This window comes from Heptranchias perlo, chromosome 9, assembly GCF_035084215.1.
Source record: "Heptranchias perlo isolate sHepPer1 chromosome 9, sHepPer1.hap1, whole genome shotgun sequence".
Lineage (NCBI taxonomy): Eukaryota > Metazoa > Chordata > Chondrichthyes > Hexanchiformes > Hexanchidae > Heptranchias > Heptranchias perlo.
Genome location: NC_090333.1, coordinates 21,309,765 through 21,323,046, shown reverse-complemented (window position 1 = coordinate 21,323,046; position 13,282 = coordinate 21,309,765). Strand labels below are relative to the sequence as shown.

Below are 13,282 nucleotides of genomic sequence, written 5' to 3'. Positions count from 1 at the left end.
CTTAAAAGTCTATCTACTTACGTTATATATATATATGCCTCTTATGTTTTTAGTTTAGTATCTCCTTACTCCTATTTATTATTTATTCAATGTTTTCGTGAAGCTAACGGCAGAGCGGCGCAACTCGGACAGCAACTTTTGGATATTAGCATTTAACCGCGCATCTGCCCCTCGACTGAAGTTGCTGTACCATTTATGCATAAATAACAGTGGGCGTCATTAGCCTCACTATTATTTTGACAGCAATACTTAGCCCAATATAATTTTCATCAGACTAACACTCAAAATAAAATCCTTGTATTGTTAGTAGTTACAAAACCAGCTTTCTGCGATATGGAAAATGATATTTCCAGTGTTATGGCTGTTTTAGGCAGCATTAACACTTGTTTGCATGTTTCAGTGTCGGTTTAAAATGGTGGTAAAACACAAGTTGAGTCTTCCATGCAGTAAAACCAGTGTTGTTCAGTCAAAGGTTTCCGCTTTTGTAAGGAAATCACAACTTACAATGTTGTAAGGTCACTTACTAGGTCAGAGAGATCATGTCCGAGAAAGAAAAAAGGAAGACTTGTATTGACTTGTATTTAGTGCCTTACCATGTCTCTCAGAAATAGACAATGAATTACTCTAAGGTACAATGACTGGGCTTGGACCCTAATGCCTTTTGATGCTCTTTACGTTAAAGGCACTATACAGAGGAAAGTTGAAGGCACGGCCGCCAATGGTGTAGCGATGAAAATCGGGGATGCGCAACAGGCCAGAATTGGAGGAGCGCAGAGATCTCGGGGGCTTGTAGGGCTGGAGGAGGTTACAGAGATAGGGAGGGATTTGAACACAAGGATGAAAATTTCAAAATCGAGATGTTGCCAGAATGGGAGCCAATGTAGGTCAGCGGGCACAGGGATGATGGGTGAATGGGATTTGGTGCGAGTTAGGATACGGGCAGCAGAGCTTTGGATGAGCTCATTAGCTTACGGAGGGCGGAAGTAGGAGGACAGCCAGGAGAGCACTGGAATAGGTGAGTCCGGAGGTAACAAAGGCATGGATGAGGGTTTCAGCAGCAGATGAGCTGAGGCATATCAGGCACAACTAACTAGGAATGAGAGAAGAGACGTGCCTGAAGAGACTGACGTTCATCAGGGAAGTTGTGCCATCTCGTCAGGATGATCTCCACATCCAACATCTGTATAGCACTGCCAGTGGCCACCAAAGTCACATTGGTCCTCAATTTTATGCGCCTGGTACCTTTCAGGCTGGTATGGGACATCTTCGGTATTAGTCAGTTTGCTATTTACAGTCATAGTAAAGACGTCTCAGACGTATCATTCAGCAGAGCGAATGACTTCATCATTTTCAACACTGGCCAATTGGCAAGACAGTTCTACAGATCTACTGGTTTCTCCCAGAGTCCAGCACCTATGTTGTCATTTGGCCCCTGTGCCCTACATAAATGGAAAAGGATGTATTCTCAGTATCGGGCTGGTATGCAACCATCCTGGCACAATATCATGTCTGCTTACCTGGAAGACCTCATAATGGCGATGCAATCATCTATGCTACTCTCACTTAAAGGGGAAGGAGAAGTGGAGGATGGTTCCTGGGAGACCAAGGCTATCCTCTGCAATCATGGCTCATGTCACGCTTGCACCAACATGGATACATGTTGAGCTCATCCCCAGTTCCATAGTATTTCATAATATTTACAGCACAGGAACAGGCCATTTGGCCCAACAGGTCTATGTCGGTGTTTGTGCTCCACACAAGCCTCCTCCCACCTTACTTCATCTCACTCTATCAACATATCCTTCCATTCTTTTCTTCCTCATGTATTTACCTAGCTTCCTGTTAAATAAATCTAAAATTCTTCCAAAATTATATTTTGTTATTTTATATTAGCTCCTAATCTATTGTGAATAAAATATGTTTTCGGCCCAATGTTCAAATCAATTGCAGTACATTTATTGCAGGCACTATGTGGTATGGAAATGCTGTCAGTTTGGTTATGCTTTGGTTCAGACTTCTGACATCCGACCTACTGCTCCTAAGTGATTCACTTATGCATGGAATAAGGGCGCTGGTTGCCTGCAGGGTTTCATTGGTAGCCTAATGGGATTCAGGTGGCCATAAACCTTCATGAGCTATATATTGTGCATGAGTCAGAAATGTCTGCTAAGATAATGGCTGATTGATACTGCCGGTTTTCTGCCACTTCCGTCCATGCCTGCAATATCAGTGTCTTCTCAGGACGCGGTCACCTGCACCTCTCCTCTCTGATTCCTTATAGTGGGGCTTCCAGTTTCTGGGCCATAAGCCTGCCTTTCCTCGCTTTGCAGCATCCTGCTCTAGAATCATAGAATGGATACAGCACAGATGGAGACTATTCGGCCCATCGAGCCCATGCCGGCTCTTTGTAAGAGCCATCCAGTTAGTCCCGTTCCCCCGTTCTTTCCCCATAGCCTTGCAAATTTTTTCCTTTCAAGTATTTATCCAATTCCTTTTTGAAAGCCACGATTGAATCTACTTCCACCACCCTTTCAGGCAGCGCATTCCAGATCATAACTAGTCACTGCGAAAAAAGGTTTTTCCTCATGTCACCTTTGATTATTTTGCCAATCACCTTAAATTTATGTCATCTGGTTCTCGACCCTTCCTTCCGCCAATAGGAACAGTTTTTCTTTATTTACTTTATCTAAACCCTTCACGATTTTGAACACTTCTATCAAATTTCCTCTCAACCTTCTCTGCTCTAAGGAGAACAACCTGAGCTTCTTCAGTCTATCCACGTAACTGAAGTCCCTCATCCCTTGAACCATTCTAGTAAAACTTTTCTGAACTCTCTCTAAGGCCTTCCCATCCTTCCTAGAGTGCGGTGCCCAGAATTGGATACAATATTTCAGCTGTGGCCGAACCAGTGTTTTATAGAGGTTCAACATAACTTCCTTGCTTTTGTACTGTATGGCTCTATTTATAAAGTCCAGGATCCCATATGCTTTTTTTAACTGCTTTCTCAACCTGTCCTGCCACCTTCAAAGATTTGCGCACATATACCTCCAGGTCTCTGTTCCTGTATCACATTTAGAATTTTACCATTTAGTTTATTTTGCCTCTCCTCGTTCTTCCTGCCAAAATGTGTCACTTCGCACTTCTCTGTGTTAAATTTCATCTGCCATGTGTCTGCCCATTCCATCAGGCTGCCCTGTTGGAGTCTATTACCATCCTCCTCACTGTTTACTACACTTCCAAGTTTTGTGTCATCTGCAAATTTTGAAATTGTGCACTGCACACCCAAGTCCAAGTCGTTAATATATATATTTTAAAAAGCTGCGGTCCTAGTACCAACCCCTGGGGAACACCACTGTATACCTTCCTCCAGTCTGAAAAACAATCGTTCACCACTACCCTCTGTTTCCTGTCACTTAGCCAATTTCGTATCAATGTTGCTACTGCCCCTTTTATTCCATGGGCTTCAATTTTGCTGACAAACCTATTATGTGGCACTTTATCAAACGCCTTTGGAAAGTCCATATACACCTCATCAACCGCATTGCCCTCATCGACCCCTCTGTTACCTCATCAAAAAACTCAATCAAGTTAGTTAAAAACGATTTGCCTTTAACAAATCCATGCTGACTTTCCTTTATTAATCCATACTTGTCCAAGTGGCTATTAATTATGTCCCGGATTATCGTTTCTAAAAGTTTCCCCACCACCGAGGTTAAACTGACTGGCCTGTCGTTACCGGGTTTTTCTTTACACCCTTTTTTGAACAAGGGTGTAACATTTTCAATTCTCCTGTCCTCTGGCACCACCCCTGTATCTAAGGAGGATTGGAAGATTATGGCCAACACCTCTGCAATTTCCACCCTTACTTCCCTCAGCAACCTAGGATGCATCCCATCCGGACCGGGTGACTTATCCACTTTAAGTTCAGCTAGCCTTTCTAGTACCTCTTCTTTATCAATTTTTAGCCCATCCAGTATCTCAACTATCTCCTCTTTTACTATAACTTTGGCAGCATCTTCTTCCTTGGTAAAGACAGATGCAAAGTATTAATTTAGTACCTAAGCCATGCCCTCTGCCTCCATATGTAGATCTCCTTTTTGGTCCCTAATTGGCCTCACCCTCCTCTCACTACCCATTTATTATTTATGTGCCTGTAGAAGACTTTTGGATTCCCTTTTATGTTAGCCGCCAGTCTATTCTCATACTCTCTCTTTGCCCCTCTTATTTCCTTTTTCACTTCTCCTCTGTACTTTCTATATTCATCCTAGTTCTCACTTGTATTATCAACCTAACATCTGTCTTACACCCCCATTTTCTGCTTCATCTTACTCTCTATCTCTTTCGTCATCCAGGGAGCTCTGGCTTTAGTTGCCCTACCTTTCCCCCTTGTGAGAATGTACCTAGACTGTTCCCGAACCATCTCCTCTTTAAAAGCCGCCCATTGTTCGATTACAGTTTTGCCTATCAATCTTTGATTTCAATTTACCTGGGCCGGATCTGTTCTCAACCCACTGAAATTGGCCCTCCTCCAATTAAGTATTTTTACTCTAGATTGCTCCTTGTCCTTTTCCATAACTAATCTAAACCTTATGATACTATGATCACTGTTCCTTAAATGGTCCCCCACTGACACTTGCTCCACTTGACCCACCTCATTTCCCAGATCTAGATCCAGCAATGCCTCCTTCCTTGTTGGGCCAGAAACATCCTGATCAAGAAAGTTCTCCTGAACATGCTTCAAAAATTCCTCCCCCTCTTTGCCCCTTACACTATTACTATCCCAGTCTATATTAGGATAGTTGAAGTCCCCCATTATCAGTACTCTATAGTTCTTGCACCTCTCTGTAATTTCCCTGCAAATTTGCTCCTCTATATCCTTCCCACTAGTTGGTGGTCTATAGAATACACCCAGTCTTGTAATGGCACCTCCTATTGTTTCTTAACTCTAACCAAATAGATTCTGTCCCTGACCCCTCCGGGACTTCCTCTCTCTCCAGCACTGCTATATTTACAGCAACTTTTCCCAATAACTGCCTGCTTGTCCTTTTTTTTGCTATTTCAACTGTTAAATACCTCCTAATTGCAATCCAGCTCGTTATGAGTATTATAGATTTTTCTGGTTTCATGGCTGGCCCATGTGTTAAAGGTCACATTTTAACCCATGTACTGAAAACTGTGTTTATCTGCTTTCTTTACAACCTCCAAAAACCAAAAGTAATCCCTCAATTAATCCCCACTAGCACGCCAATCAACATTTCTGAGCATACAGGTGCAAAGAAATTTCATTTGCCTTACCTCTGCAAGAAAGAAATTTACCAAGTGCCTTTTAGTGATAGCTGCATGCTTAAAGCTCTAAGGGTTGCATGCATTGTTATGCTTCAGTAACCAGCTTCTTTGAGGCCTAACACAAGTTGACTTGCATTTCAGTCTCTCAGGTTATGTAGATCTCCACTCATCTGGGATACTGTTCATAAATCAAGTGAAGCATTACCATAATATTTCATCAAAGACAGATTCCAGACTGAAACAGGAAGAACCATCCTCCCCAAGGCCACATTCCACAATCCCAGAAACCTTGTACCACTCCTCATTCGAACTTTAGAGGGAGGGGTTAATTTTACAGGTCCATGATGTCGGTAGGGAGCCTTGCCCACAGTCAGTGCAAATTGGAAATTAGGTGCACGCTGTTGACAATTTTCCAACCATTCATTTAATAGTCCGAAAATCATGGGCAGTGTGCACCACTTGACTTGTCAAAATCTCCTGATGGTGGCACAATTAGAAATATGTAATGATAAGTGTAGTGTTACAAATCCTTTCCATAACTGATTCCTTTTAGGGTGCTCATCAGATGCGCCCAGGGCACAGAGCCATCAGAACTCAATGCCTGCTATGTAAACCGGTCAAACCTGTTAGTGATCAAGAGTGGTGTTCCAATTTGCCACCTAAAAAGCCAGTAAGTTCTGATTGGGACACATAATACTACGATGGTCTAGTACCTCAAGCAAATGGACAGAAGGTCCAAATTCCAATGCAGGGATGCATTAGTGCAAGAATAGTGCACAAGCCCTTATTGTCTGCTCAGCATCTGCCTGAAGTTGACAACTGGATGGAAAATTAATTTAGCTGGAACATGGCCCAACCTTATCAGCAAATCATGCATAAAATAGTTATCTTATTCTTCAGCAGTAAAGTTATCAACGTGCCTTGGGAGAGAATGCAGAGCTGCCTTATTTTGCTCCTGGATTTTAAAATCTGTTTATTTAGCCATTCCATGGGTTGGGGAGTTTGTTAACATGCTTTCTCCCAATCTCTATAATTCAGAGAGTCTGACAAGAATGGACAGGGTTATAACATTGTTCTGACGTTTGTATCCTGGCCTCCTTTTCCTCCACTGATAGCAAACAACTCTTATCCAAAAGCAGGGATCTCAGTTAACCAATTTTATCCAGTCTATCTATTAAATGGGACGTATTAAGATTCTCAAGGAATGTACGTCTATTACTCCGACATACTATAACTGAAATCATCTTTGTTATTGCCTGTCACAATTATGACCTTGATCCTCACATCTTTAGCTACTTCCTGGAATTCCTGGATCACATCTGCTAGTTCAGGGTCTATCTTACACATGAATTTTAAATTTTGATGGAAGTAGCTTCAACTGGGAAGGTAAATGAATTGCATAGGATTGCCACTCACCAGCCATATCTCAGATGCCCTCAAGTCAGACAGGGTTGATTGATGACTGGACGATGCAGCTCATGCAAACTCCATGACAAGGCTCGTAGAGCATTTGATGGAGTGGCAGAAGGACTTTCTCTGAAAATGTTGATCTTACAATGCTAGGTATACCCACTGAACCTTGGAATGTGCTACTCAATTTATGTATTTCACCACTGTACTGTTTTACTCTATCTGAAGTCCTCATATTAGAAGTAAGAAGTGCATTAAGATTCTCTAGACTGCCCTAATTCCGGTGTTTTGGTTGGCCAGCATGGAAATGGTGCCAATACCGTATGTGCGTAACGTTGCACCTCTGGAAACAGGAATTTTTATTTTTAGATCAGCCAGACCGCAGGAATGTTATAAACTGAGATTACCTGCACCTGTTGTTCTTGTGATCAGGGGAGACATTTCTTATGTGTGCACTTTTTTCACAAGCTGGTTAACACATTCAGCGCAAATTCCTGTTTGCCATTTTAACAGAGATGTTAACCCATTCATTTAAACAATGAAGGGAACAGTAAATGTAAAGATAAAATGGTAACAATATTATCTGCTGCTCAAGTGAACATTGCATGTGTAAATTCATAGTTAGTCATAGAGTCATAGAGTTATACAGCACGGATAGAGGCCCTTCGGCCCATCGTGTCCGCGCCGGCCATCAGCCCTGTCTACTCTAATCCCATATTCCAGCATTTGGTCCGTAGCCTTGTATGCTATGGCATTTCAAGTGCTCATCCAAATGCTTCTTGAATGTTGTGAGGGTTCCTGCCTCCACAACCCTTTCAGGCAGTGAGTTCCAGACTCCAACCACCCTCTGGGTGAAAAAGTTCTTTCTCAAATCCCCTCTAAACCTCCCGCCTTTTACCTTGAATCTATGTCCCCTTGTTATAGAACCCTCAACGAAGGGAAAAAGCTCCTTAGTATCCATCCTATCTGTGCCCCTCATAATTTTGTACACAGTTAGGTCTACAAAATTAAGATTTTTATTTAATAAAGTAGGCCACCAAACAAATGAATTAATATCAACATTTTAAGTAGCACACTTTAAAAGTGATGCACTTCAGTGAAGCAGATTTTTAAAATATTTTTTCTATAAATGCTCTTTTTTAAATGCCAATTAGATTCAATGCCAGATATAACTCTTAACTTGTTGAACTACTGAGTTATTGACTATCAAACATGTCTCACTGTAATAATGGACTTCAGTTTATTATTTTTCAGAACCACGCCTTTGCAGAAGTCACATGATCTTCAACCAGAAGTTTGTTCTGCTCATTGGGCATCTTCATTATTTACCGTTCAATGGTTACATTTGGGATGAAATCCAAGATACAGTCTCACTTAATAAGACACATTCACAGTACTGGTTATTCCTTCACAAGATAAAAGTGATTTGGTGGTACACAGAACATTTGTAGTAATTCAAGCACATTGCACCATTTTGGAGGGACAGAAAGTATACATTTGGCATTTTCTGTGGTTATTTTTGTTTTCCTTGCACAGACTAATGTTCCAACTATTTCTGGTTATTGCTAAACCATGCCACACATAAGCTGTTCTAAACTTTCAGGTGCAATTCAAGCTTTTTTTAAAAAAAACAAAATATATACAGGAATCTTTTTGAAAGAAATGCCTATTTTGTATTCTTTGCAAGAAATAATGAATATTAATGAATATTTGTCAGGCAATACTGCATGAAAAGCATTGTGATTTATAAAATTCTCATTATTCTTTGTCCTTATGTCCATCAGTAAATTTGCTTTCTGGTACTACAGTGAGTGTGCAAAAGTAACTCGAAGCTGGACAACACAATAAGGCTTTACTTTAATTCTGCAATTGTGTTGGATCTTTTTAAATGTACAATTCAGTGTGCAAGATGCTGCCTTATTTGAATTTCCATTTTGATAGAAACCATCAGTCTCTCTCCTGTCCCAAACAGACATTAAAACATAAATGAGACTGCAATTATACACCAGATTTTATAGTAAATACAATTTTATAAATAGCATAATATAAAATATGAAAAAGATTGTTATGCTATCCATAACAATTATAAAAGTAACATATTGTGGTTTAAACTACATTTTGATTTCAGTAAGTCCTCCTAACATTAAACACTATGAACTGATAAACAGTCCCATTAAAATACATTTCTGACACTTTCATAACTATTGAATATATAATCATTTAAGAATCGTTATGTGAGCTTCCCCCAACAATTCAGTAGGTTTTGAACTGCGTGATGTGCTACTGGTCCCAGGTTCAATCTCTGATCTCAGCAACTTAGAGATTGCTACAATTAACTTTAGCACCACCGGGGGTGGGGGGAGGGGGGGGCGGTTGAAGGGAAGAGGGAAATCAGCAAGAGGTTCTGACTCCTGATTGCTATCCAGTGGCCCATGCCGGATAATGTTAATGTATGGACATTGGGAAAGAGCAGGTTGAGGCTCAGCTGTGATGCCTCCACCCACATCAATTTGTCCATTGACCCTCATTATCTAGGTTGACACATGATTGCTGATCACCTCAGTGATGTACAGGAGTTCCACCAACATAACCCAGCATAAGTCACTGCCTTTAGAAAAGAAGAGAAAAATCAAAATGTGGTTGATCTATACTGATGCACTGTCCTTTACACCACTGTTTATCTGGCTAATACAGATTTTATAAAATTATAAGTTTAACATACTGCAATGTAGTAAGTATTCCAAAAAACAATTACACTGAAATGTAATTTACAAGCAGGACTGAAATATACATCTACTATATATGTGTATTCAAGTTAAAATGGAGCTCATTTTATTTTCCTGGGCATCACCACCTTGATTACTGTTATTCTCGAAGTTACAATCGCAACATTTGTTGCTGCAACTTTTGATTTGATGCATATGGTTCACTTGACAGTGATTTTGTAAAGGTCAAACCAGAGGGAAAGAAATCAATGGAGATACTGGCAAGATAAATCAAACCAGCACACACTTAGACATTAAAGCAGTAAAATCAGTAAAATAGCAAGCAAGACAGGAGTTACTGTAGAATAGTAATGCATAAGGAACAAGAAGTCTTGTCTTGTAAAGTTCATATCCCTCCCAAATTACTAGAGAAGACCTGTATTTTTATGTGTTATTTATGTTTCTTTGTATTAATGTTACTGTCACGTTACCTTGTAGAACATGTAAATATATATACACACACACATATATACACTCACACCAAGGAATTCTTAAAATAACTGGCATAACTAGTTAGAACTATGGAACATATTTGTAAAAATTATACAGTTTTTCTTTTTAAAAGATAGGTCATTATCTGTTTACAGGTTAATGTATTTCCTTGGTCTTCTATAAGTCCAGAAATAAGGCTTGTTTGATAGGTTTTCTCTTCATTCCTTTTGTTCTGTGAATTTCCTTTAAAAGCCTACAAATGTAACAGAGTTTGGTAATAAAACAAGTCAGTTGTGTTGACAATTTAGTTATTCAACAAATTTGTATATATGGACTAATGTTTAAAACATGTAAAAGAAATACCTGTTTATTTGGATTGTATTCTTTATACCCTGATTTTGATGCATTCCCTCTCTAATAGTGTGCAATAATTGAGCTATAGTAATATGACTTTCAGGTGGTGCCATCTCTGCTATGTTTTGAACTGACTGTTCATCTGGTGTATGTGGAGTGCAATGGTACATTTTCATAGAATTATTTTCCTGCAAGATAAAAATGCAATATTTAGATATTAAATGAAATATAAATCTTCCGTATTGGCAATCAATGAACAATGTTGCAGTGTGTTCTGTGTTTATACATTTAACTATGATTTATAAAACTCTAATGGAATATTAAGTGGATATCATATTCAGAGGTTCATTGCATCTAAAACTAAATCAAATTTTAAAAAAGAATTCTTTTAATAGACACTCAATGACAAGATGCAATTTCCATGATTATCAAGTTCAACTAATATGGTTCCATTGTATACAACATTTACATGCATACTATTTGTTTAAGATATGTTAGAAATTTGATACCCATGTACTACTCTTTTTTTTAAATTTATTTTATTTCATTCTTCATTGTTTAGAAGTTAACCAGTTTTAATTTATCACCAAACTGGAAAAGTATTCCAACAGAAATCTGAAATGAAGTAGAATCATAGAATCATAGAATGGTTACAGCACAGAAGGAGGCCATTCGGCCCATTGAGTCTGTGCCAGCTCTCTGCAAGAGCAATCCAGCTAGTCTCACTCCCCCGCCCTATCCCTGTAGCCCTGCAAATTTTTTCCTTTCAAGTACTTATCCGATTCCCTATTGAAAGCCACAATTGAATCTGCCTCCACCACCCCCTCAGGAAGTGCATTCCAGATCCTAACCACTCGCTGTGTAAAAATGTTTTTCTTCATGTCGCATTTGGTTCTTTTGCCAGTCACCTTAAATCTATGTCCTCTGGTTCTTGACCCTTCTGCCAATGGGAACAGTTTCTCTCTGCTCTGTCCAGACCCTTCTTGATTTTGAATAAATCTATCAAATTTCCTCTCAGCTTTCTCTGCTCTAAGGAGAACAATCCCAGCTTCTTCAGTCTATCCAAGTAACTGAAGTCCCTCATCCCTGGAATCATTCTGGTAAATTTTTTCTGCAGTCACTCTAAGGCCTTCACATCCTTCCTAAAGTGGAGTGCCCAGAACTGGACACAATTCTCCAGTTGTGGCCGAACCAGTGTTTTATAACGGTTCATCATAACCTCCTTGCTTTTGTACTCTATGCTTCCAGTTATAAAACCCAGGATCCCGTATGTTTTCTTAACCGCTTTCTCAACCTGCCCTGCCACCTTCAACGATTTGTGCACATATACCCACAGATATCTCTGTTCCTGTGCCCCTTTTAGAATTGTACTATTTAGTTTATATTGCCTCTCCTTGTTCTTCCTACCAAAATGTATCACTTCACACTTTTCTGCGTTAAATTTAATCTGCCACATGTCCGCCCATTTTACCAGCCTGTCTATGTCCTCTTGAAATCTAACACTATCCTCCTCACTGTTCACTACCCTTCCAGGTTTTGTGTCATCTGCCCTGTACACCCAAGTCCAAGTCATTAATATATATCAAGAAAAGCAATGGTCCTAGTACCGACCCCTGGGGAACACCACTGTCTACCTTCCTCCAGTCTGAAAAACAACCGTTGACCACTACTCTCTGTTTCCTGTCTTTTAGCCTATTTTGTATCCAGACTGCCCCGTTTTATTCGATGGGCTTCAACTTTGATGACAAGTCTATTATGCGGCACTTTATCAAACGCCTTTTGAAAGTCTATCTGCACTACATCAACTGCATTGCCCTCATTGACCCTCTGTGTTATCTCATCAAAAAAGTCAATCAAGTTAGTTAAACATGATTTGCCTTTAACAAATCTGTGCTGGCTTTTCCTTAATTAATCCACACTTGTCCAAGTGACTGTTAATTTTGTCCCAGATTATCGTTTCTAAAAGTTTCCCTACTACCGAGGTTAAACTGACTGGCCTGTAGTTGCTGGTTTTATCCTTACACCCTTTTTTGAACAAGCATGTAATATTTGTAATTCTCCAGTCCTCTGGCACCACCCCCATGTCTAAGGATGTTTGGAAGATTATGGCCAGTACCGCTGCAATTTCCACCCTTACTTCCTTCAGCAACCTAGGATGTATCCCATCTGGACCGGGTGACTTATCTACTTTTAAGTACAGCTGGCCTTTCAAGTACCTCTTCTTTATCAATTTTTAGCCCATCAGTATCTCAACTACCACCTCTTTTACTGAGACTCTGGCAGCATCTTCTTCCTTGGTAAAGACAGATGCAAAGTACTCATTTAGTACCTTGGCCATGCCCTCTGCCTCCATGTGTAGATCTCCTTTATGGTTCCTAATCGGTCCCACCCCTCTTACTACCTGTTTACATGCCTATAGAAGATTTTTGAGTTCCCTTTTATGTTAGCCACCAGTCTATTCTCATACTCTCTCTTTACCCCTCTTATTTCCTTTCTCACTTCCCCTCCAAACTTTCTATATTCAGCCTGGTTCTCACTTTTATTATCAACCTCTCATTCCCCCCCCCCCCCCCACTTCTTCTGCTTCATCTTACGCTGTATCTCTTTTGTCATCCAGGTAGCTCTGGCTTTAGTTGTCCTACCTTTCTCGTGGAAATGTATCTAGACTGTACCCGAACCATCTCCTCTTTAAAGGCCCCCCATTGTTCAATTACAGTTTTGCCTGCCAATCTTTGATTCCAATTTACCCGGGCCAGATCTGTTCTCATCCCACTGAAAATGGCCCTCCCCCAATTAAGTATTTTTACTTTAGAGTGGTCCCTGTCGTTTTCCATAGCTAATCTAAATCTTATGAGGCTATGATCACAGTTCCCTAAATGTTCCCCCACTGACACTTGCTCCACTTGGCCCACCTCATTCCCCAGAACCAGATCCAGCAATGCCTCCTTCCTCGTTGGGGCGGAAACCTACTGGTCAAGAAAGTTCTCCTGAACACACTTCAAAAATTCCTCCCCCTCTTTGTCCCTTACACTATT

The 13,282-nt window shown here is 40.2% G+C and overlaps 1 protein-coding gene across 1 annotated transcript in view; it reads left to right on the top strand.

The window, feature by feature from the left end:
- Window positions 1-8,743, top strand: part of LOC137325180 (phospholipid phosphatase-related protein type 5-like) — a 122,707-nt gene extending 113,964 nt beyond the window's left edge. The window contains exon 6 of the mRNA XM_067989981.1: window positions 7,951-8,743. Coding sequence (XP_067846082.1) covers window positions 7,951-7,977 — 27 coding nt within the window. The 3' untranslated portion in view covers window positions 7,978-8,743. The remainder of the gene's footprint in view (window positions 1-7,950) is intronic.
- The last annotated feature ends 4,539 nt before the right edge of the window (window positions 8,744-13,282 follow it).